At 41.0% G+C, this 24107-nt stretch overlaps 1 protein-coding gene across 6 annotated transcripts in view; it reads right to left on the bottom strand.

Moving 5' to 3' along the window:
• Positions 1-544: 544 nt before the first annotated feature.
• Positions 545-24107, bottom strand: part of AFF2 (AF4/FMR2 family member 2) — a 508006-nt gene continuing 484443 nt past the window's right edge. For all 6 annotated transcript variants that reach the window (XM_023202728.2, XM_023202727.2, XM_023202724.2 and 3 more), the window contains 5 exons: positions 23203-23274; positions 22753-22846; positions 20418-20470; positions 13617-13807; positions 545-9949 (listed from right to left, as the gene is read on the bottom strand). In XM_023202728.2, the coding sequence (XP_023058496.1) occupies positions 9828-9949; positions 13617-13807; positions 20418-20470; positions 22753-22846; positions 23203-23274 (532 nt within the window). In that variant the 3' untranslated portion in view covers positions 545-9827. The remainder of the gene's footprint in view (positions 9950-13616; positions 13808-20417; positions 20471-22752; positions 22847-23202; positions 23275-24107) is intronic.

The following is a 24107-nucleotide window of genomic DNA, read 5'->3' on the forward strand; positions in this document are numbered from 1 at the left end:
GAAACCTATCCTTTAACTGTCCAGAAAATCTTTAACATCTTGAAGGAAACAGTTCCTAAATATATGACATGAGTTTCTGTGTTAGTTAAGGTATACTTAACCTTTTCCTGATGACTTTCAGACATTATTGTGACCCAAAATTATTGCTTGTGCTGTCCTCCCAGGGCTACTGGCGGCATACCCCTGCAGTAAATGGCCATTGCCAGCTGTGTTTTTAAGTTTTCAGTCTAGTTTTATAATTCTCTCTCTTTTGTCAGCATCTACTAGTTATAACTTTATACTTTGCAAGCTTTTTGTGCTGTGTACTGGGAATCCAGATAACTAAATATTTTATAATTTTCTCTTAAATGGGCTTTGAATGAGGGTCCAAGGGTCTCTCTTATAAAATGAATTGGCTTTGTGAGAGTTATTTTCTTTATGGCTGTCAGTTTTATGGCTGTTGATGTAAGCGGGGGCACTGGCTATGTACTGTAATGTGGAAGAGTTGATAACAAGGTACTATGGCTTGGAAAGTCTCTAAGCAGAATGATCTACATGTCTAAAATGAGATTTTCATAAAAATTTTATTTTGCATTTTTAAATAATTCAATGCATTGGCAGTATAGTTAATGCCTCTATGAGAGAAACCAACGCACCAGCTCAGCCAATATCATTTTTACAGAGACATCTTGTTGGAAAACAACAAAACCACATTAAAATGTTTGTACACAGAGTTACTGTACTGAGAACAAAGCACCAACAAAATGCTTGTGCGCCACACATTTGAAATGCAAAGCCACACAGGCAGATATAGTTTTATACACATAAAGCACATGAAACCAGCTTTTAAAAACCAGATAACATTTCATTAATTGATTGATGTTAGAACAGTTTACCTGGTCTGTACAGGAAATTGGAACTTACTGAAATTCTGGCAAGACGAGCATGCTTGTTAAGAACAGTGACAGTTGGCGGATCTGCAATGAGCATGAATATTGGAAATCTGCACCCAAGAAAAGGTGGTTCAGAAGACTAATTGGATTCTCATAAAGCCAAGGGGGCACTTTCTGAATGGTCATCACAATTTACTGGCCACCTGGGGTGCCCCTGGGGAAAGGGTCTTCCTTTGGGGACAGAACGTCAGGAAGTTTTCTTCTTAGGAGCCAGGCAATTCCTGATGGTTCTGCTCCTCTATTTATTTGGGAGGGAGCATAGGCCAGGCATGGGCCCAAGGGTTTTGGACTGCAGCTTGGAGCAAGTCAACTTCAACACTGAGGGCTCAACTCAGCTCATGTTGCTGCAGTTGAGGTGGCCTTCATCTTCCCTCTCATGCATCTTGACCTACAATTTCCTCTTGGAAACTCAATTGGATTTGAACAGAGCTTTTTCCATCACGAAGGCTGGTGGAATCCATTTAATTGAACCATGATATTATGACCAAAGCTTCCAAGAGGAAAGGAATTTTCATTTCAAATCACTGCCTTCATATAGTAATGTAACCAGGGCTTCCTGGAACTGTAAAATAATGTTTTTCAAGAAGGGAAAGCTAAAATCCCATGAAGGACAGCAAGCTAGACATGCTGCACATGCAGGGACACACACACACACGTGCGTGCGCACACATACACACACACACTGATGATGTGTACTCTTTGTGCAGTTAGGCTTGCCACAATGGTCCAGTGGCACGGTGTTGGTGAGCATCCCCACACACAAAGCATATGATGACAATTACATTCCCATTTGTATCCCAGTTACTCAATAAATATTTTCCATGACACTTAAATATACAAAATTTCTGTTTAAAATACGCATGAAAATGTCTTTTTTTTTTTTTTTTTTCCAGGAAGAAGAGAAAGGTTATAGAGTCACATCTTCATTTACGACATGTTGGGATTATCTTTCTGATTCTTATATACAGGCTAATGGGAATGTTAGGAAATACTTCATATGAGCACATGAGACGTGAATGTGCCTGTTAGATACAAAGCAAACACACACACTATAGACCAGGCAGAAGACACCCCTGACAACTCGCAGGGGTATTTTGCAAGTCTCAGTCAATTTACTTACTGGAAAAACAGGTGGAGTCATTTGTTAAACTGCATTAGGTCTCAGAGGATATTATCAAAGTGCCCTTTTGCAAAAACTATCTCTATCCTTTTCATTTATCACTGTGGGGTGTGAAAGGGCCCAATGAACGTGGAGCATTCTTTGAAAACCCATCAATGTTTGCCCAGATTTCATTCCTAGCATATAGCCTGGTCTAATGCAGATTTATCAAAGACTCCATATTTCGATATTTTAATGAGGGGTGATGGATAGAGGGAAGGAGGAAAGAAAAGAGAGAAAAAGAGAGAGAGAGAGAGAGAGACCATTGCAATCAAAATATTTCTTCAGTCCAATAATAACAAACCCCCATCCAAAAATAATGGAAAAAGAAAAGGAGAAATGAAAAAAAAGATGAACCTAAAAAGTCTTGACTGAAGTACTCTGGGAAATTTTTTGAAGAGGGTTTTTTCATATTTATAATGGTTACAGAAACATCTGAAGATGTTTGCCATTGCCAGGCCTCCAACTAAAGTTCATTGAAAAATCCTGATATAACACTGTCTCGTCTGCCTGCAACCACTCCACTTGCTCCAAAATTATGTAGTAAAGGTCAAAACACTGCTCCACAAAGTTGTACAATTGGACAAATGAATTAAACAGACTAATATTTATACTGCCATGTAATAATGCAGTTATATTATCACGATTTCATAATACAGCATGCCTTTCCAGGGGGCATGTTTTAAATCAGGACACATCTATTTTTATTAATCTGTTATGTTTTAAAAGCATGAACAAGTACAATTCAGAAGCTCACATTTAATTTCACTATTTGTTTGCAAAGAGAAAGAACACTAGCAGGAAAGCAAAAGCCAGAGCCAGAGAGAGAAAGACAAGTAACAACAACCATCACAGCCACAGATACAACCACTACCACCACCAGAAAAGAAAAGAAACCAGTCTCTTCTTTGCAGGATCCAAAGAATATGTCACTCATCTAACAAAGTGGGCAAAGGGGGAGAATTTTAGGTATCTCCTGATCCCAAAGAGGATTCTGAGCATGGTATCTCTAAAAGGCTCACTACTGACATTCATTTTATCAAAGACAACACTACAGCAAACAATCTTCAGAAACACTACTCAGAGTAGGAATAGAAACAGCAATTTGTAATATTGAGTAAATGTGAGGGATTTTATCTCAGATATTTCTCTTTCTAAAATATCCAGTAAGTAGAATCATCCAGGAAGAAAATTAAGTATTTGACAAATTGTCTTGAGATGGAATCAATCTCATTTGTAAAATTTATGGGTGAATATGATTGATTAGTGAGGGTGGTATTAAAGTAGGGGATGCACTGGATGATGTTAAACACATTTCTAACTCTTTGTAGCTGTGAAAACTAGTCCACTGTCTGGTGTGGTGAAGGGGGTGCTCAGAGTCCCTGTGTAAGTGTAATGCCAATTAAACCAGATCCAGATGTTACCATTTCCCAGTAAGGACAAATGTTGTAGCAATACCATGAAAGAATAGACCTCCAGTCCCTGTTATTGTGCCAGCTACAAAAAGAATTGCAGAGGCAAAAGACAGAAGGGCCAGAAAGAGCGAGTAAGACATGGTTCTCCTCCAGGGCTAACATTCAACCATGGATACAGGCCCAGACAGAAAATGGAAATGTTAAAAAAAAAAAGGTTTTAGAACAAGTTCTTCAGTCTTTCCAGATACAAACCTCTTATTAACTGCAGAAGATGCACAGGACCAGGAGAATTAATTCTTTGAGATTTTCTATTCTACTTTCAAGATGATTCATGTGTGGAGACCTAATTTAAAAAGTGTATGTGTGAGTGAGTTTGTGTGTGTGTGTGTGTGTATTTAATGAAAGTCTCATTATATACTTTAGTTTATGCCTTCTTGTTACTGAGCTTAGTTTTCTTTGTACTGGGTGGAAAAGAGAATTATTTTGGTTTGGATGATTGTTTCTGACTATTAGTCATGTAATTGATACAGAGATATTCTGGTTTGAATTCAGAGCTAAAACAGTAAGTAGATACTTTTAACTAAAAGCAAATGTTAACACAAAACTTAGATTCCCTAACAACTAAAGTAAAAAATCTTATGAACAACAATGTGAAGATGGGAGAATTACTGAGTTTCCATGTCACATAAAAGAAAAACACAGTAAATTCTGGATTGGGCTATTCTCCATAGAGTTCCGTAAATACTTTATCCTAGTTACATGTGAAAGTTACAAATAGCACTTGTAAATCAAAACAATGATAATAATAAAAAAATAAAAAACACTCACTTATCTTTTTAAAAAATCAATCATGAGGGTTTTCTAAGTGCCCATTTTACCTATGAGATATGGAAGATGATGAAACCATCTCCATTGATCCATCTCTCCTTTCAGCTCAGGAGGGCTTCGTTCTTCTCAGCTATTCTCCTGCTTAAAACCTAGGCTTCCAGGGCAGCCCATACCTCTAGGGCCTTATCATGAGCTTTCTACATTTACACGTTGATTCATATCTTAAAACTATGTAATTGTTTTAGTCATTGAAGTGTGTGTGTAAGGGTGAGTTTGTGTGTGTGTCTGTGTGTGTCCACATGAACACGTATATGAAATATGAACCTTCTTTGACTGGCTGCATCCAGTAGTGTGTTGAGGCATTTTTGCCCAGGCTTGCAAGAGTCAACTGTGTGCATCTCTTTCCAACCATGTGTTCAGTGACATCACAGTTGGTAGCTTAAAATCATCTCAAGTGGTAGTATTTATGCCACGGAAATTGGCAAATGGTGCAAACCAGGTGCTTTCTATTCTCAGTGAGCTGGTTGTTAAACATTTTACCACCACACTACTGGTTGCATGCTAGGCTGACCAAATGAGAAGCTAGCTCTTGGTCTGGGCAACACAGCATTAACTTAGCCTTGTTGGAGTGTCGCCAATTTTGCTTACTGTCTAGGGTCTCCTTTCCCCCCAATTTCATAAACACTGCAGAACCACAAGAGAGCATGAGCATCTGGGGTACATTTGACTACCCATTGTCACTACATTGGGCTCTATATTCAGAGACACTTCTATTTCGTAGCCACATGAGTGATGCAGGGCAAAACCAAAAAGGTAAAGCATCTGAAATTCCCTCCGGATATGACAGCTGGCTTCCTGCTGCAGAGACTGGAGAACAATGAGTTCCCCAATAGGAACAAGCTATTCCCAGCTGAAAGCATCAGCTGGGGCATTCTTCAGGAGGCTTCCCACAGCTGGTCTGCATGCTGCTGCTCACCAGCCAACTGCTGGCAGGCAGGCGAACTTGGGCTTGCCACTGCAGCATCCTGTCAGGGGCCTGGAAGCAGGCTTCCTTCACTTCCCCCTTCCCTCCTCAAAGTCTGATACAAAATCAAAGAGCCAACAAAATTGAGGTCACTGGCAAAAGAGTTTGAAATTTTGAATGATTTTTATTAAACACCATTAGTCTACACTGCACAGTTAATGAAACAGCAAAGCTCCAATCTCTTAGAAGAATGATGACTGATCGTGGATCTAAAAAGCAGTTCAGTGTCCCCTAACGCAATGTGAGCACTATGAATAATTCTTTAACATCTCATGTCAGAAGCAAAGAGGGGCAAGAACTGCAATCTGGCTTTGTGGGGCTTCCCCACCCTCCACCCCCACCCCCACCCCCTTTCCGCCCTCCCCACAATGCAATTTTCTTTTAGCTGGTAGATTACAGAGTAAAATGTGATGATTTTGGCAAAGAGGGCTTCTATATTTCTGAGGAGGAGGATGGAAAGAGAATTGATACTTTTTCCTTCACCAAAAATATCAGATGGTAGGATTAATGTCTGACACTGGCCTATCTGATTAGTCTCCTGCCAGGGTAAATGCTGATTATCAATACACAGATGCCACTTCTGTTGTTGGAGTCTAATAACACTAAAGAGAAAATGAATCAGATTTTAATTATGAGAATAAGGCTGTGCGAGTGAAAATGATAAACAACAACAACAACGACGACGAAGAATTTAGTCTGCCAGAACACTGACAACTGGCTCAATATTTTTTCCCCACAGAATTAAATTTGGGGGCCCTGAATTGACCCATTCATTTGATACTGTGTAGCTGTATCATCTTGCCACACATTTTTCTCAATGGGGATAGTGATGCTTCTCTAAGCAAGCAGTTCATTGCTTTACTGAGTAGTCTTACCCAGTGATCCAGTTTGGTTTTCCCACCTGCCAACTCATGCAGGTGAATTTTATCATGTCTGTTGAGAAGTATGTGAGGGCCTCACCCTCACAACTCAATTGCTTCTGCCTTCAAAAATACTTTCCAACCTCAAACTCCAACTTCAACCTCCGGGATGCAAATTTGCATAAAACAGAATCCAAATTAGATATCTTTGGGAAAGATATGCTAGAAGAAGTATCTTTCCAATGCAGACAAAATCTAATGCATTTAGTGATGTAATGTCCAAATTAAAATTCATCCATTCGGAAACTCAACAAAACATATTTTAGGCAATGGTTTCTAATTTTGCAACTTGCTTATTGCCTGAAGATTTTGATCTTTTCATTTCCTTACATGGAAAAAAAAAAGGCATCCCGACCTTAAGTCTTTTAAAAGTAGTAGCAGCTAGTCTGCTTTTCCAATTATGTCATCCAAATATAAAACTACTAGTATTTTCCCAATGAGATTATTAAGTAATTAACAGTCTACAGGCTGGCTAACAACATGCTTACAGCTAAATTCTACCCGGAGGACCACACTAGTAAACCCTTTTCAAAGTAATCCTACCTACCAAACTCAGACAGTTATATGACAAAACCACTAAAAATCCAAAGTTAATTAAAAATACAAAGCCAAGTCAACATCATAACACAAGCTTGTCAAACTCTCTGTGGTTGGAGCTTGGGTGACAAGTGAAGGCGTAGTGGTGGCCCTACCTGGGTCAAGTTGCAGGGCTGAGATCTTTTGCTGTCCTTGCTCAGATGGAGCTTCCTTTTACTCTGCCCTCTACTCTAACCTCCATGTGCTTATTTAAGTGTGTCTCACTAAGCCTCCATCAAGATCTAGAGGCACGATCTCTCACTGCCATCCACATGTCTCATATCCCTCCCACAAACTGGTATGCTGAAGAGATTCATTTGACGGAATATCTCCATCCCTTAGTCCCTCAAATAGCTGCGCACCTACGACACGCATCACCATTTACACTGTGATGAATAGAGCAACTATAAAACAGCAACAATCCTTAATCATGAAATCGAAAGATGTCTTATCTCAAGGGATAGGAAGGTAATTCATCCTCCATGTTTAATGAGTTCCTAAGCTGCTTTATAAATGAGTCTACTACATAATCAAGTGGTGATCCAGAGCTCGATTGTCAGATTTGGTCACTATGCTGCCAACTTGGCACATATTTTACACTCAGTCACCAGAGATGACAGAGAATCCTCTTGCCTCCCTGTTGTATGTAAGTAGATATAACAAGTCACTGAAACTAGAACTACAAGTCTTTCATCCATGAGGCAATATGCTTGTTTCTCTGGGAAACTGCCCCAACATTCTAACGTCTAGTTTCTGGATGTGGGATTTCAAGAATCTACTCCTAAGTCCATAATGGTCTAGAATTGTGGTTTAGGTTGAACTTACAAGTCAAGCCAGTGGGCTTCATTATATAGTAATAGCCAAGCACTCTACCTGTTAAACCATGATAAAGAGAGAACTTGAGTCACTGCAAAGTCCTCAGCTTAATTTTTATATGTGACACCAACCTTGGATGTTCAGAGTCTTTAATGTTATCATTTTCCTCTTTTAAGTGGCTCAGAAAAGATTCTTTCAGGTTTCATTTTTGTGTGTGTGCATGCATAGGTGTTGTTGCTGAGACTGTAAACATAAAGCTCAACCACAGTGGGAGCATAAAAAGTGCTGGGTTCAGCTGCTGGGATGCTCCCATCAGCCATACTAACAACATGGCTTCAGCCATTGGAGTACAACTTCCACAGCCTTATACAACAAAGGGCCTTAAACTCAAAGATGACCAGAGCACAGCTCAAGTATGGCTGTTTTGCAACTGGGGATATATCTAACCTTGACAATGAGAGTGCAGAGTCATCACCTGCTGTTTCTATCATGGACCTGCATGGCTTACTTTAATAATCATACAAGTTTGCATCTTTCATGTGCATATCTATTATTTATCTGGTCATAACTCAGTGAACAGAGTTTGATAACCCAGCATATTAAAGGCTACATGGAATTATATACCAGCAGGTAATTACCAGTAAGTAATGCATTGGATAGTGTTTACCACAAGTGTAAGAATCTTCTGGTGAGCTGGAACATAAAAAATTATATTTACATTGTGATGTTTAGGGACATAAAATGAGTATAAAGTATCATGAGGGTGTAGTCACAACCAGTGAGAAATATGTCCAAATTAGGTGAATGGTTCCCAATGTTTAGGGCTCTTTCAAAGCATCTCAGGGTGAAGCATTACCCCAAGACTCATTTTAAAAAAATAAAAGCTAACCACTATTTAGAGAGTTTGGAGTTTTCTCAGGAGTTTTCATGGAAATGATTCATGATAATATGGACTTTAATATAATCAGTAATTGTAATTCAGTCAAAAGTTAATGAGCCAAACAAAGGAAAAGGAAACACAGATAAGAGAAAAAAGAAAGTAGAAAACAGAAACCCTATAAGAGAGAAAATGTGAATAATAATTGAGGAAGTCCAGATTTTCAAGCCACTAGGAAGAAAACTGTATATTATTACTTCTAGGTAGTGATAACTTGATTTTGATTTTTGTTTCCATAGATTTGAGCAAAATACAATTTAAAAATCCTGCCAGTTATGGACCCACTTACCAACTGTGTAAATGTTGTTGTTGTAAAGGAGGCAGAGGTGTGAATTCCTTGTTGGACACTTTCCAGACCTCTCTTAACTCCCAACTCTAAGTCTAGAGTGTAGCATTTTGGCTACTAAAGCATGCATCAACCAAACTGTTCCTCAGAAGGAGAGCTTTGCGCACAGAGAATCCCAGGTGAGGATTTACACTTCAAATAATAGAGTTGAAAAATACTGATGCCAGCTGATGCCTAAAACTTGTCAAAATAAATGTCACCCTTTCTTGTTGCCATTAGAATTAACAACATAGGGAATCAGGAAAGGGATGCTAGCAAGAGAGTCCTCTGGTTGTGTGGCATAGCATCTTTTTAAGAGTAGCATCGCTACGCTCATTTATTTTCTCGATACTCTTGATTTCATGATGTTGCTACATCTAACCAGTGGGTTTTAACAATGAAAATTCTCACCTGAAGATTGAATCTGTGGGATACACAAAAGTTTAATGATAGATTCTGAAATATGTTCTTTTCTGGGTATAAGAGTATAGTTTGGGGGATGGTCCCTTGTGTCTAAGTTCTCATGTATATGTAAGACCACTTGTTGCATTTCTCAGGAGCCTGTCTTTATCACAAGTGCTTCCCATTCTTTGTTTTGGGTAGTGTGGGCTTAAAACAATATTGTAGGGACTGTCATTCCATGAAGCACAAAAAGATGGTAGAATCTGAGGATTGCATATCAAATGCTAAAAATATGACTAATAAAACATACACTGCCCTTAAGTTGTAGTGTCAACTTACAATGACTTCTGTTTTTCACAGATAACAAAAGAAGCATAAAAACAAACATAACCAAAGAGAACTTTCCCCAATGAGTGGAGTTCCACCAGTGACCATCAGTGCGCTGGTAGAGGTAGAGTGATGGGTCGTGATGCTAGAGATAGAAGAACACCCACTACAACAAGTGGGCATCAATGCGCAGCCAACACAGTCCTTGGCGAACGTAGCGGACAAGATTGGTCATGCTGCTGTGCTGGGTCAGAGGCCCCATCAGGGTGTCCAGATCACCAAAGAATTCTGAAAGGCAGAGCAGTCCTCAGTTAGGCCTTTATAGGATATCATGAAAATATGCACCACATTGAGAAGCTGCTTTCACACAACACCACAACCACACGGACAATGGAAATGTGATGCATTTGTCCATTCATTCATTTGACAAACATTTATAGAGTGCCTACTAGGAGACCAAAACTCCACAAGTTTATCAAGCCCCATTATTTTAATATTTAGTGAGCTCCAAAAACTCTGCAGCACGTAATAAATTTATGTTTTCATTGATTATACATTTATATTTAGAAAAGGGTATTTCTACACAAAATTGTAGGGAGCCATGGTCTATCTAATGTCAAGCTGTTTGTCATTCAACATGTTACTGAATTGAAAATATCCTCTTTTCCTTTTGTCTAAATGAACCGAGTTTACTGAGTTTTCTTGGTATGGTCTAGACAAGGCCCATGAATCTGGGCATTAATAGTAGCCATCAGCCTCCACAGCTAAATAAACATCAAGGAGGAATTTGATTCTGTAAGTCTTCTTACCAGTTTCATTGGGGATGGAAAATGGCCTGCAAGTATCTGTCACTTAACAATTTTTCCTGCCCCTGACCTAGGACATGAATGGTAAGAATGCCCAGCTGATTTCCCCTTGGTTCACTTAGGGAAGAGGGCAGCCCTGAGGCTACACTACTAACTAGCGTGACTGGAGTTTTGGAATGTCTGCCTTATGGGATAAAAGTACTATGTGGGAAACACTATATGATCTCTAAAAACTTGCTAGGTGTTCCCTTTTCATGTATGAATTCATTTGCCTGGCACTTGGTTATGAGAGAGCTCTCTGGCAAAGGAAGCAGCCTCAGCTATGTGCTGGCTGGCAGCAAGGAATCTGTGTCAGAGGGTGGGGTGAGGGGATGGGACTGGAGACTGCCCTAACATGTGATGCTCTCCTGCCTTCTTGGAAAGTGATTTCCATGCATGGGTTACATGTGCTTGATTGCTCAGGAGATGGAATTTCATCAAACAATGCATTTATTCCTTATGTTATATATAACATATGGGATCCTTCTCTAGGTGTCAACCTCATTTGATTATATGATACTTTCTAACCTGTACTATGCAATATAAATAATTTATTCTGATAAAAGAGTAAATTATTTCTGGCATCTAAAATATTTTCCTATGTAATACAGTATTAAGGAAAATATTTAAGGACCTAGTCATTGTTGAATGAATGTGAGCCTCATATGAGCCAGGATGTTCCCTGGGTATTCTGTACAAAGCTCTCTGAGACACCATTTTAATAACTGCTCCAAATGAATAGTATAAGCAGCTGGGCAGGTAAGCTTCTAGACCAAAGGCCAGGGGGCAGCATAAGTGCCATTGGCTCGTTTCAGCACCAGAACCTTCTACAATAAGTCATCTGCAGCTGCATGGTGGGCAGTATGAGGCAGGAGTGGAGACCTTTCACTGGGAAAACCAACTTCACCCATCTCCACTGGGTAAAACACGTGCAAATACATGGTTGTCTCCAGTGCGATGCAGAGCTGCAACCAAAAGGGAAGCTCCGCAGTTATCTCACTTCTATATAGACAAGGTGGATGTGAATAGAATTCCCAAAGCTAAGTAGATCAGAAATGACAAGGCATGAAACTCAAGGCTTTGAGCAGAAGATTTCACACTAGTCCTCTCCCTAGTCCACTGAAAACCCCAATGACAGCATTAACAGGACATATTTTGTCTCTGCTCTCTCATAACCAAATGCAAGAATGACGGGGTTGTTTTCATTCAAAACGACACAGAGAATTTAGCAACTCTTCGACACACTGTGCTAATGACAAGATTAACACCAGTTCACCCTAACCTCAGCACAGCCACCACATTGCTCCTGGAAAGCTCTGAAGTTAATTTAGAAGGAAATACTTAACCAGATTTTGAAAATGGGTGCAATGATAAAGGAAATCCGTAAATATTGAACTGCCCTCCAGTTACTGATACAAAATAAGAGAGAAATAGTGGAGGCAGACATGCTAGACAAATCTTAAGATGTGTCCATCTTCACTTGTAATTCTAGAACCCCTGGATGAGTCTGGTTGTATAGGCCAGTTGTCTCTGAATTTCCAGAGGTGTAGAAAAGTAGACAATTTAATAATTATCCATTGCTCAGATAACTGGTTTGGGATTTCACCAAAGGTCTCTGAGGACCTGTCATTAATTTTGCTCTCTAGATGTGCAGTGTAGCCTATTGATTAAGAGATGAGACTCTGGAATCAGATACTTCTAGATTCCTGCTTCTAACAAGCAAGAGCTGTGATAACATGGGTGAGTTTCTTAATCTCATAGAGCTTCAGTTTCCTCATGTATGAAATAAGGACAAATGAGACAACAAATGATAAAGCAATAGTGTAGTTCCTGGCATATAGAAATTGCTGCACAAACCTGTGGAACCAATACATGCAGATACTCCCAGGAGTCAGTGTAAGCTTATAGCTGCATTGAGGGGTGAGGTCTCAAACCATGGAATGTGCTTTGTGAGCCACAAAATCTTTGAGTTATATAGATACATAATATTACGTAGTAAGGAAAGATAATAAATCTTTGTAGAATTTCTACCTTGAACTCAGAATTTTATACTAGGTGCTTTACACCTATTATTTAATTCAACCCATCTCTATCATCTCTCTGGGAAGTTTCACCATCATCATCACCGTTATGTCCATTATAGAGATGGAAGCTAGGAAGTAGCTCACAGATTTAATTAACTTGCCTAGGTTGCCCAGGTAATGCATGACCCAGGTAGGATCCAAACTTAAATGATTGGGTTGCAAAATCTGCATCCTTCCTATTCCAATAAGATAGTTTCCCCATGCTCAGCGATACAATAGTAATGGGTAGCCCACATTTGTCCCCACCTTGACTGGTGCGGAGCGGTCTGTGATTGCGGGGCCAGAATCAGCCAAGTCAAATGAACAGCTGGGACAAATGTGCAGTTTGATTTTACTTCCCACCTTCATTAGGATAGTGAGGCTTTGTTGTGATCCTCAATGACAGCTAAGGTCACAGATGTCAGCATGAGTCACCAAAGACCGCAGATTCATTCTGGTAAAGCAGGGTCCTCTTTGCATTTGTTTTGTAACAAAGTTCAAGTGTCATCATGAACAGCACCCTGATTCTTCATCCCAGCCATCAGTGTGTGAAAAGTACTAGCTGAACTTTGGCCCTTGCGTCCAAATGCAAGCTGCGTTATTGTGTACTCAACTGGAGCTAGTAATTATAATGAAGGTTGAAGGCCTTAGTTCAACCTCACCTCTCAAAATAATAATAGTAATAATAATAATAATAATAATAATAATAACAGGAGCCAACAGGATCATAATTAATTTGTAAATCATTATTTTTGTCTTTGCCTCTGTTTCTCTGTGTTGATCCTTGTCAGTGAGTGAAATTCAAAACACATCACAGTTCAAATTAGTTTAAGCTTTAAAGGAGGACAAAACTCCAGGGCTTTTTCACTCTTTCAGGAATAACAGGTCACTGTGTCAGCCCTGAGCAAACTCTGTCTTCCCTTATCTAAGTCCTAGAAATCAGAGATACAGAAAGATATAAGGCCACCAAGTGCAACTCAAATCCTTTAAAGTGAAGTTAACTCCATCATGGTCTGTGAGCTATATGGGTAGAACAGATGAGCATACCTTTGTTTTCTCTTGTCAGTTTATCGGCCATATCCCAGTGTTCATAGCCCCGTAACACATTGCTAGTGATGTTGACGTGGCTGGCAGCCATGTGGTGAATGCGCTGGGGAATGGTGACTGGGCCGTTGTTACAGTTCCCCATTGCGTTGATGGGGGAGACGTTGTTGAGAGACACTGGGGATGGAGTGTTCCTGGGGAATGGAAAGAGACAGGCCTTGTTAGGCTGGTAGGAAAGAGTGACAGTGGGGTTCTAGGCCTCCCCCATCACGCTGGGATCTCATCAGAATGTCATTTGCCGGAGTGAAGTTTAGCATAGTGTATATACGTGAAGCCCCATCAGAGTGGAGCTTGTTCTCACATCCCACTGACTCTTCTCACAGTACATCTATAGCTTTTGTCAATGCAATAGCTTTTGTCAACACAATAGCTTTTTCCAGAGGCTCTAGTGGATACAGAGATTATTACCACCCCATACCTGCCTCATCTGACCAAGCTACCCAGAGCTACAGTGCCAGGCTGTAGAATGAGGCCCACTCTTCTTCCTTTCTAACATTAAACACCAAAGTCTCCACTGCCTTTGACAACCACCGAGGACTCCATGCACACCACTGCTTTTGTCTTCAAATACCAGAGAGAACTGGGTGGATATTTCTCCAGCATTAATTCTACCCATAAATATAGCTCTTCCTCTGAATGCGTATAACAAGTGTTGTGATGTTTCAGAGAAAGAAACAGCTCAGAGCTATGATGATTTCTCTACCTGCTGCTGGAATGGCTATCAGCAGTTAGAAAACACTTGATGTCCAATATTGGTCTATCATCAAAGTGTTTCGTGGAAACCACAATGTCAGTTTGCTCCAAATACAGTTGCCACAATAAGCAAAGTACAATTCTTACAGCCCCCCAAGGAGCAGTATTTGGGAAGCTGGGAAAAGTAGTATTCTCTCTCTTTAGGATTCTTTAAGACATGCTACAGAGATGGGCTGTTAATTGCTGACTATTTACCTGCATGCTGATTTATAAAAAGAGGTCTTCAGAGTTTCCACTTCAGAGAGTGCTAGTGTTTAGACACACATTTTCATTACATTCTTTAATACTTACAACAAGGAGTCACCTGCTGGCTGCATACAGCATGGGGGTCGTTTTTCCTCCAGGGCCCAGGGTTAGATCTGGCTACCTAAGGAACCTGAAGGCTTGCCCAGGAACAGTCACTAAAGCATGGGTGGCTTCCTGTGCGCAGGAGCAAGGTCTGTGTGCCCCTCTGCTTCTCTATCCTCCTCCAGTCACACTTTGAACATCTGCCCAGGCAAACGCATCAATTTATCAGGACAGAACATAATGAGTGAGTAAAAGAAATGGAGGGAAGATGTCTTCAGGACTCCATGAATCCGCATGTTTGAAAGAATCTCTTTCTTATTCCTCTGAACACACCTTATCACACAATCAAGTCACTCTGTCTCCTGCCCCACCCCCACCCCCTTACCAGTTGCTATTGTTGGCAACTCTAGTTTTCCAGGGTGGCTCCCAGAACAGATGTGCACCCTGATGGGCAGCACATACAGACGATTTGGGGAAACAGCAATCGCAGCGTACCAAAATGCTGAAATGCTGCTGACTAGATCTGGGAACAATTACAACTGCAATGCTCTTGAGACTCACAGGCTGTGCCTACAGCTATAGGAGAGAGTTGGACCATTTCTGCAAACAGAGTCTGTTTCCTCGTATGTTCTGGTCCGGTCTGAGGGAGCAAGTTCGTCCTCACACATGTTCTGTGCTCGTCTGGTGTGCGTGGGTTCAAGAGTGTTCCTGCTATGTTTATAATTTCTGAGCTATTTCATTACTTCTTGATAGAAAGATTTATTCTTAAAGTAGAAGTGGGATGAGGAGATGTCCAAGCTAAGGGGTCTAGGCACAGAAGACAGTGAAATGACAAAAAGGCAGTGAAAGCTGGGTTTCTTTGTTGTGGCAGGTTGCAAAGGCTATTTCCTAGTCTTTTTCCCCAGTGGTAGTCATTAACTCTTAAATGTCAATTTATGGCAAGAAAGAAAGACTTTCTCATTTGTAATTCTTAGAGAAAATGACAAAGCTGTCATGTGCCACAAATGTTGAAGGAAGTTAGAAAGACATGTGGCGTGTGCCTGTAGCTGCAACTACTCGGGAGGCTGAAGCAAGAGGATCGCTTGAGCCCAGGAGATTGAGGCTACGGTGAGCCAAGATCGCACAACTGTGATCCAGCCTGGGAGGAAGAGCAAGGCTTGAACGATGCAAAAAAAAAAAAAAAAAAGGGAAGCCAGGCACAGTGGGTCATGCCTGTAATCCCAGTACTTTGGGAGGCCAAGCGGGGTGGATCACCTGAGGTCAGGAGTTCGAAACCGAGCCTGGCCAACATGGTGAAACCCTGTCTCAACTAAAAATACAAAAATTAGCTGGGTTTGGTGGCACACGCCTGTAGTCCCAGCTACTTGGGAGGCTGAAGCAGGGGAATCGCTTGATCTGAGGAGGCAGAGGTTGCAGTGAGCCGAGGCACTGCACTCCAGCCTGGGTGACAGAGTGACACTCCATCTCCAAAAAAAAAAAAAAGGGAAAGAGAGACCACATGGTTCAGGGAAAGAGGTGCTGGAATCCCAGGAGATCTGGAGTCTAGCCCTGGCCCTGCCATAAAATTGCTGTGTGCCCCTGAGCGTATCCCTTCTCCTTGCTCGGCCTTACTTTTCTTGACTGCAAGAAAAGGCAATGATTTCCAATCATGTCCAGGAGTCACAAGAGAAACCAAATCATCTCTCTTTACCACATACATCTTGAAAAGCCCTTTTTACTTTATCACACTGAAGTGCTGTTGGGGACTTTTCCCCCTACTATTCTCTAATTTATTTATTTTAAATACTCAGTGGTGGAGGCAAGAAGAGCTAGGATAAGTGTCTGTTTTCACTTGTTACTGTTCTCACGCTAGGCTCTAAGGTCTGACAATATTCTGATGAGCATGTCTGCACAATACATTGTGCTCAATAAATGAAAAGCTGCCTAAGAAGTTGTGACTGTGGCTACGAGAGGGCTGATGCAGGGCCCACTCACTTCAGTGTGCTCTCCAACTCTGACTTAGCTCTCATCACTGCGTAGGCTTTCCCTTCCTGTTCTTTGTGTCTATCTACTTGCAGATCTCACCCTTTTCTCCATATTTCCATGACACATGCAAATGAGCATGCACACAGAAGCACGTGCTTCCCACCACTTCCACCACTACCACCCTGGTCCAACCCACCATCCTCTCACCTCTAAGCCATACCCTGCCATGCTGTTCCTTGAACTTGTCAGGCGTGCTCCCACCTGCTTCAGAGGCAGCTGCTATCCCTCTGCTTGGAAGAAACTCCTCCAGTATTGTTATGGCTTGCTCTACCATCATCCTTCTCTAACGTCCCTACTCAAGATTCAGCATGGTACCACTGCTCCCCCCCCATCCTCAGCAGCCCTTTTTGCCTGCCTTCCTTGTTTCAGTTTTCTCCATGACACTTCCCATCACCTAGTATGCCACATGTTTGTTGGTATCTTTTTCCTTCAACAGAATGTGACCTTGATGAGGGCAGTTTTGTTTTGTTTTGTCTATTTCACTCTGTGCCATACTTCAGTATCTAGAACAGTGTCTGGCATATATGTTCTCAATGAACACCAATTGAATAAATGAATGACTTGCTTCTATTCTTTATTTAGTATCTACTACATATAAAGTGCTCTGAAAGGTAGAAGGAGAAAAGCATATATAGCATGAGGATAGGGGGTATATCTACAAAAGGCTTGGCAGAGTGTCTCACACAAGGTAGGAACTCAATAAATACTTGGGGAATGATAGGATGGATGGCTACTTATTGCAAAAGAGCAAAGAGTCTAATAGAGGAGCAAAATACATTCTTTTCTGGAAATCTAGGGTAAGCGCCAAAACTGTGGTGCTAACCAAGTGCTGTGGGAATTCTAGAGGCAGGATCATTATCCCTTCTAACTTAAATAGGTAACAATTACAACAATAATCATGGCAACAGTAGCTGCAGCAGCCATCATTTGTTGCACAGTCTCTGTGTGCCAAGCATAGTTCAGGGCCTCACCAATATTCTGTCTAAGCCTCACCATAACTCTGCAGGGAAAGTTCTGCTGCCGCTGTTTCTGGCCTCAGAGAAGTTCAGCTCCGTCCTGAGGGCCACAGAGCCTAAAGAGCTCAAAAGCCAGGATCTAATAGCAGGTCCATTTTCCTCCAAAGCCCATTCTCTTCATTCTCTTTCCATTCCACCAGGTCACTTCAAAGTACTGCCATCCATGTTTGCCCAGCTTCTTTCTTTTTAATATCTCTCTGTGACATTCGAAATTGCTGCTCAGCCTTTTTAGACTCTGCACAATGTGGATTCCAGGACCCTGTATCAACAGTCAGCAAATCTGGCCCATCTTGTGTTTCTGTATAGCCTGTGAGCTCCGAATAGTTTGCAAACGATGAACATTTGCAATCAATTTGTTGAGAGGGGACACTAACTTTGAACCCCAATTAAGCAAAATGTTATGAAAAAAATTTACATGCTTTGTTCTTCTTACCAATAGACTTGTATTTCAAAAATTATACATAATTGGTATTATATTTTGAATCTTATCAGTAACAATTTTGTGAAAATTTGTGTTCTCTCATATTTTTCTACATAGTAGCCTTGGTTTCACCTCTTGGCACAAAGCCCAAAATATATAGTGTCCGATGCTTTAAATAAAAAGTTTCCTGGCCCCTGCTGTAAACTCAGCAGATTTTTCTGCTTCTTCCAATTGCTTCTTTGCACTTCCTTTCCCCAGCTTCCATGGAAGCAGTCCCTAAATGTCTGTTCTCAACCCTCTGCTCATCTCTCCATATAATTTCCTGCAGAGCCCTTAACCACCTCTGGGCAACTGACTTCCCCAATTGCTAGCCAGCCTAGGAGGGTTTGAAGTCAGAGGGTGCTGCTCCTGGAAGGTGCTGTGAGAGTCCTCCATTGGGGACACCACCCTCATTCACAGGGAAACAAGGCCATAATCTTGCTTGCAGACAAGAAGCCCTTCCTGGTTATGCAGGGAGGCCCAAGCTCCTTCTCCTAGGCTTCCATAGCACCTTGTTCATACCTGTCACCTCCTTGCACTGGACTGTGTGCTTCTGGAGTACAGGGACCATATCAAATTCAGCTTTCTATCCCCAGCCCATCGTGCTGCAGATGCATGCGAAGCATTTGCTGAATGAACGAGACATAACCCCTGAGTGACTGTTTTGAGTTGCCTCACTCAAAAGCTCTGTGACCTACCGAAGGGAATGTGCTTTCTTCATGCAAAATCTGCTTTAAAAATCATTTCAGGAGGCTTTTCATGCAACTTCACAAGCTTAGGTTGTGTTTGAGTTCTTTCATTTCAGAATTAAAACAACAACAAGAACAACAACAACAACAAAAACAAACAAAAAAACCGCATTTTTTTCCAGTGATCCTTTTATAGCTGCTTACCTGCCCTTGCCCTTACTTTACTCTGTGCTCAGAGAAAACAGTTTGCTCTGGGCCTTCCTCTGGTTATTTTTATTTTCTGAACTCATTTTTTCTCTTAAGAGACAAGCACTCTTTCCCTTTTGTTCGTCAATATAAGAGTAAGACCCAATTCAACATTTTAAACAGTGCTTCCTTTCAATGCAGTAATTGAGTTAATGTGTAGTTTTCAATGGATCTGTTCCCTCGTACTGAATGTTTTTATGATTTCAAAGTAGAGTTCATTGTTCCACTGCTTTTGGAGTGTGTTTTCTAGATATTTATAAAGTGGCAGTAGAGACTGTTTTATTCTTGAAGAAATTATTTTGATCAGAGATGCAGGAATTTTGAAATGATGAAAAACTGAAAAAGCAGCTTGGAGTTATAAAACAGTCTATGTCCACAGTCATCTAGTTTCTCTTCCCATCACTGAGGGGTGTGGGCTTGGGCTGGTGAGGGGTGTTTGGGAATCAGAGGAGAAACTGATGCTCAGGCAAGTTAGCTAACTTCACGGCTGACACAGAACTGGGATTCAAACTCACTCTCTATAAGAGACATCTCTTCAGTGGGCCTTCGAGGGCATTGGGTCCAACCCCTTCATGTTAGCGATAAAGAACAAGCTCAGATAGAGGAAGGGGTCCTCTTAGCTTACCCTGTAAGCCAAGGGCAGCTTCAGCACCAGGTCAACGGTTTTTGGGCCCCTACTCCACTGCTGCTAAGACTGAGCTGTCCCAAGCAGATAGAACTCTAAATAAGGCCTCAGGTACAGGTGAGTTCCCTGAGTCTCTGATCAGCATTATAGTGGATGCTTTTCTATCTTAGGTTAGGGCATTTTAGTATTAATATAAAAATTATCATGAAGGCTTGGATAATTGGCTGACCAAGTGCCTTCACATTTTCAGCACTATTATGCCTTTGGTTTTATTAAACAGCACTTACTATATATCAATGAATATTTCATTGGTCTTTCATTATTGAATGAATCATTGAAAAATCCCTGCAGTGGAGTTAACTTTATCCTGCCTCCCTAAAATGGCATGGTGCTTGCCATCTTATGAGCAGATATTTCTATGGCTATAATTTGGCTTAAAGATCAAATAGTTAAATAACTCTGAACCACATCTTTTAAAACTTTTCTGTCTTGCCATTAGCCGAAGCCTGACTAGAATTTTGTATGCACAAAAATGACTGTAGTTCTAGAATTGACCTTCACTCCTGACTTGTCACTGCAAAATATTTGGGGTCTGTTGAATCACTCATCTTCATGAAAAAGCAATTTTCACAAAATACTTACTTTCCATTGCCTACCCATGGAGATGGGATCTGTGCGACTTTTGAAGCATTTTGCTAAAAGAGAGAGAGAAAGGGAAATAAGGACATCTATTTTGTGTTTTATTAATTCAGAAACAGATGGAAGTGTGATTTAGAGTACATTAATATTGATTGCAGCATTTCGGGATGCAGAGCTGGGATGTATGTGCACGTCAGCACACCACGACGCACACTCGATGAAAATAGCTGGTTAGGATAATTAGTGGGCTCCAATCAGGACCATGAAAGTCACTTGATGAAAGATCTTATCCACTAAAAGGCCCAGTGAAATCAGACTCGGTTCTCCAAGAAGTGGTTTAATTATCCTCATCTGAAATTTATTCTGCAAAACAAGCTCTTCAGAGTACAAGTAAGCTTTTCACCTTTAGCTCCAGTTGGAAACTTTTTCCCTGGGATGCAGAGTGAGCTGTCATTTCTAATAATCCAAGAATGTGTCAAAGCCAAGCAGTATTTTCGTTTGTTTGTTTGTTTGTTTGTTTTCAGGAATCACCTTGATTTGCTATATTTACATGGAAACCCTCATGGCTAAAGAGCTTCCCTATTTAACAAAGTGACTGGTCCAGGGCTGCATTGCAATCGAATACTAAACGTGCCTTTGTTCCTCTGATGGAACTGGGCTGGTTTAAAGGATGGGCTTCCTTGTATTTTCAAGACCACACACTTGTGGATCAGAGGGAAAACTGACATTCAGCATTACCACTACAGGACAAGTATCAGGCTCATTGTAATGGCCTAGCCAGGTGGAAGGTCAAGCAGCACAGATGGCCACAACTCTTGTGGCACTGTGCCTGACTCAGACCTGCCCTCAGAAGTTATATCCCCAGTGATGCTCATCTTCTGCCTCCTTGCTGCCAGCCCAGCCCCCTTTACAAAAGGAGGGTCAGGGAAAGAGTCAGCATTTTCGGGAGTCCAATGAGAACGGAACACTTCTTTGGAACTTTGTAGACCCACACCTAAGGTGCATTCTGCAGACTCCAGTTTTTAATCTCAAGAAAGCTCAACACACTCCTAGATGAATGAATTATTTAATATTTGTTTGGAGTTTTGCAATACCCTGTAAACTATATAGGGCAGGCCAAAGAGGGCAAATATTACATCAGTGGGTCTCAAAGTGTGATCACAAGAACAGCAGCAGCAGCATCACCAGGGAACTGATTAGCAGTACAAATTCTTGGGCCATGCCTCAGACCTACAGAATCAGACACCTGGGGACTGGGGCACAACACTCTTGTTTCAAAAGCCCTCTGGTGGATTCTGATGCCCACTGAAGTTCAAGAAAGAACCTTCTAAAGCAGAAGTTAAGAGTGTAGACATATGAAGAGAAGAGGGCCTGTTGTACATGACTCCCTTTTACCCACATGAATGCTAGCCTTATGGCATTATGGCCACACCACATCATAGCTGGGGAACTTGCTCCTTTTCCCAACTGTGCCACAGCGTCTTCATAAAGCTGTGCACGTCCACTCACTGTATGTTTCATGTAAGGCCATAATTTCGCTCATTTCAAACAACTACTTTGGTATGATTTAGCCAAGAAGTCTCAGGCGCTTGGCAAAAAAAGAAAAAAATCGTGTCCTTTTCTTTTTAGACCTGCCCAACAGAAGGAGCATTGAGTCTCCCCAACTCTAAATCATGACTAGTGTTGGAGGGTACAGTGGTCAGGCCTAGGATGAAGCTGCTGTTTGCAATTTTTACCTGGACTCATTCTCAAACTTTGGCTTTGCATTTTGAGATTGCCTATCTTTTTTGCACTTGCAAGTGAAAAGCCCCAGTTCCCTACAATATGGCTTTGTTTGTTTGTTTTGGTAACCAAAGCAATCAGTTGTTTTTAATTACAGCTACTGCACTCCAAGACTCCCCATGGCCGAAGGCTTTCCAGGGGTGTGGACGTGCACATAGAGCCAGGGTGGCCACAGTGACTTCTCTCACTTCTGAGAGATTCCTGGGCTGACCTATCATTTAACAAAAGACTGGCCATACCTACAGCCACAAGGTGTGCCCACCTCACAGAGCAGCAAAAAGGTGACGTACTCCTCACTGCAACCAGGAGGTTGCCAAGGGTCATTTGGTGAGTCTGGAAAAAAGTCAGGGGATTGCACTATCGTGCCTTCTCTCCCTGGAATCAAATCAGACATAAACTCCTTGCTGAGCCCTTAAGGAGGGGTAGGACAGCCATGGCCAGCAGGGAGGAGAGAGGTTAAGCCTTTGGCAGCATTTGACATTCAATAACATGCATGTCATGTCTTATTAGTGATTTTATCATCATGTACCTATAAATTATACAAAATAAGGATTACCTTAAAATATTCCATCAGTGATCTGGAGTACTTCATAGCATGGTCCTTCTTCAGCTTAAACATTCTCAAATAGAGGAGTGATAAACATCGGTAGCTGTGGTGATAAGGAAAGGCTTCTGTTAATGCCAGTGCTTAGCGAAACTTATAAACTGTTAAGAAGAATGCTGATTCACAGTTTGCAGTTACTCTCCTATGGTTAGATTGAGAAACATAAGTAAATAAAGAAATTCTAAAGAGGGAAGGGGCAAGCGTTAAAATTCCATTTTGATAAGGGTATAAATTAGGAGAGTAAATGTTTAGTCAGCGACTGAAGAAATCCATTAGTTATCCTTTAATGGTTTAATGGAAAACAAGACTAATGATCTGGGGTAAGCAGCTTAAGTTGATCTAGAGTTTTCAAATCTTTCTATGACATTTCAGCAATTTCCTTGTGGCCTCCATGGGACTCACCATAGTACTGCTAGCTTTTTGTCCCCATCCGAAGCCAAGGGACTTGCAAAGTTCTTCAGCCTCATTGCATACCTTTGGAGAGAAAGAAAAAGCTAAAGTGGAATCTGTATTACCCTTCAGAAACGCCCAAACTCATTGGTATTCTGATTGCCTGAATGAGTTATTCCCACATTTGCTCTGGGCAGGAGGACTGAGTAGTGCATGTGGGCAAAAGCATGCTTCCCCGAAAACACACACAAAATCGGGATCAAAACGTCGTAAGAGGACTCATGTGAAATACAGAGTTCAACTCTGAAGAAGGCAGTGAAATCATGAGCCTTAGGACAATGCTATGGAATTATTGTGAGTTTGTGTGTGTGTGCGTGTGTGTGTCTAAATGCTGGTAAAATACTGTTTCTAGGCACACTGTAGCTAAACAACATGATTGGTTTTCAATGAGAGCTGGACAAGAATGTCAGTTTCAGTTCAGTTTATGACAGATTAGGTAAATAATATACAACTATGTCTGACATGAGCATACGGAGACCTCAGTCACACAGTTAAAAGGTCTTTTCTAATGGCTCAGGTTTTGAATATATTCCTATTGAAAGTGTTTTTTTTTTTTTTTTTTTTTTTTAATGAAGGTCGATTTCACAGCATTTTAAGGTCTAAGCACCCTTAATTTATGATGCTTGTATATTTTGTCTTTCTATTCTCCTTAATTGTTACTGTTCTGCACTGGGGTGATAAAAGGTTGAGTAGTTCCCTTTTTTTTTTTTTCTTCTAGTCAAGTACATTCCATTCAGGGCATTTAGACTCTTGAAAATCAATTCATTGCATAAAATCATTGTCTGAGCTTTAATGCAATTTCACAGGTATTTGTGGTAGAATAAGTAATGGAGTTCAGTGTGGCAGAAGGAAGTTGA

The sequence above is a fragment of the Piliocolobus tephrosceles genome, chromosome 12 (assembly GCF_002776525.5).
Source record: "Piliocolobus tephrosceles isolate RC106 chromosome 12, ASM277652v3, whole genome shotgun sequence".
Classification (NCBI taxonomy): domain Eukaryota; kingdom Metazoa; phylum Chordata; class Mammalia; order Primates; family Cercopithecidae; genus Piliocolobus; species Piliocolobus tephrosceles.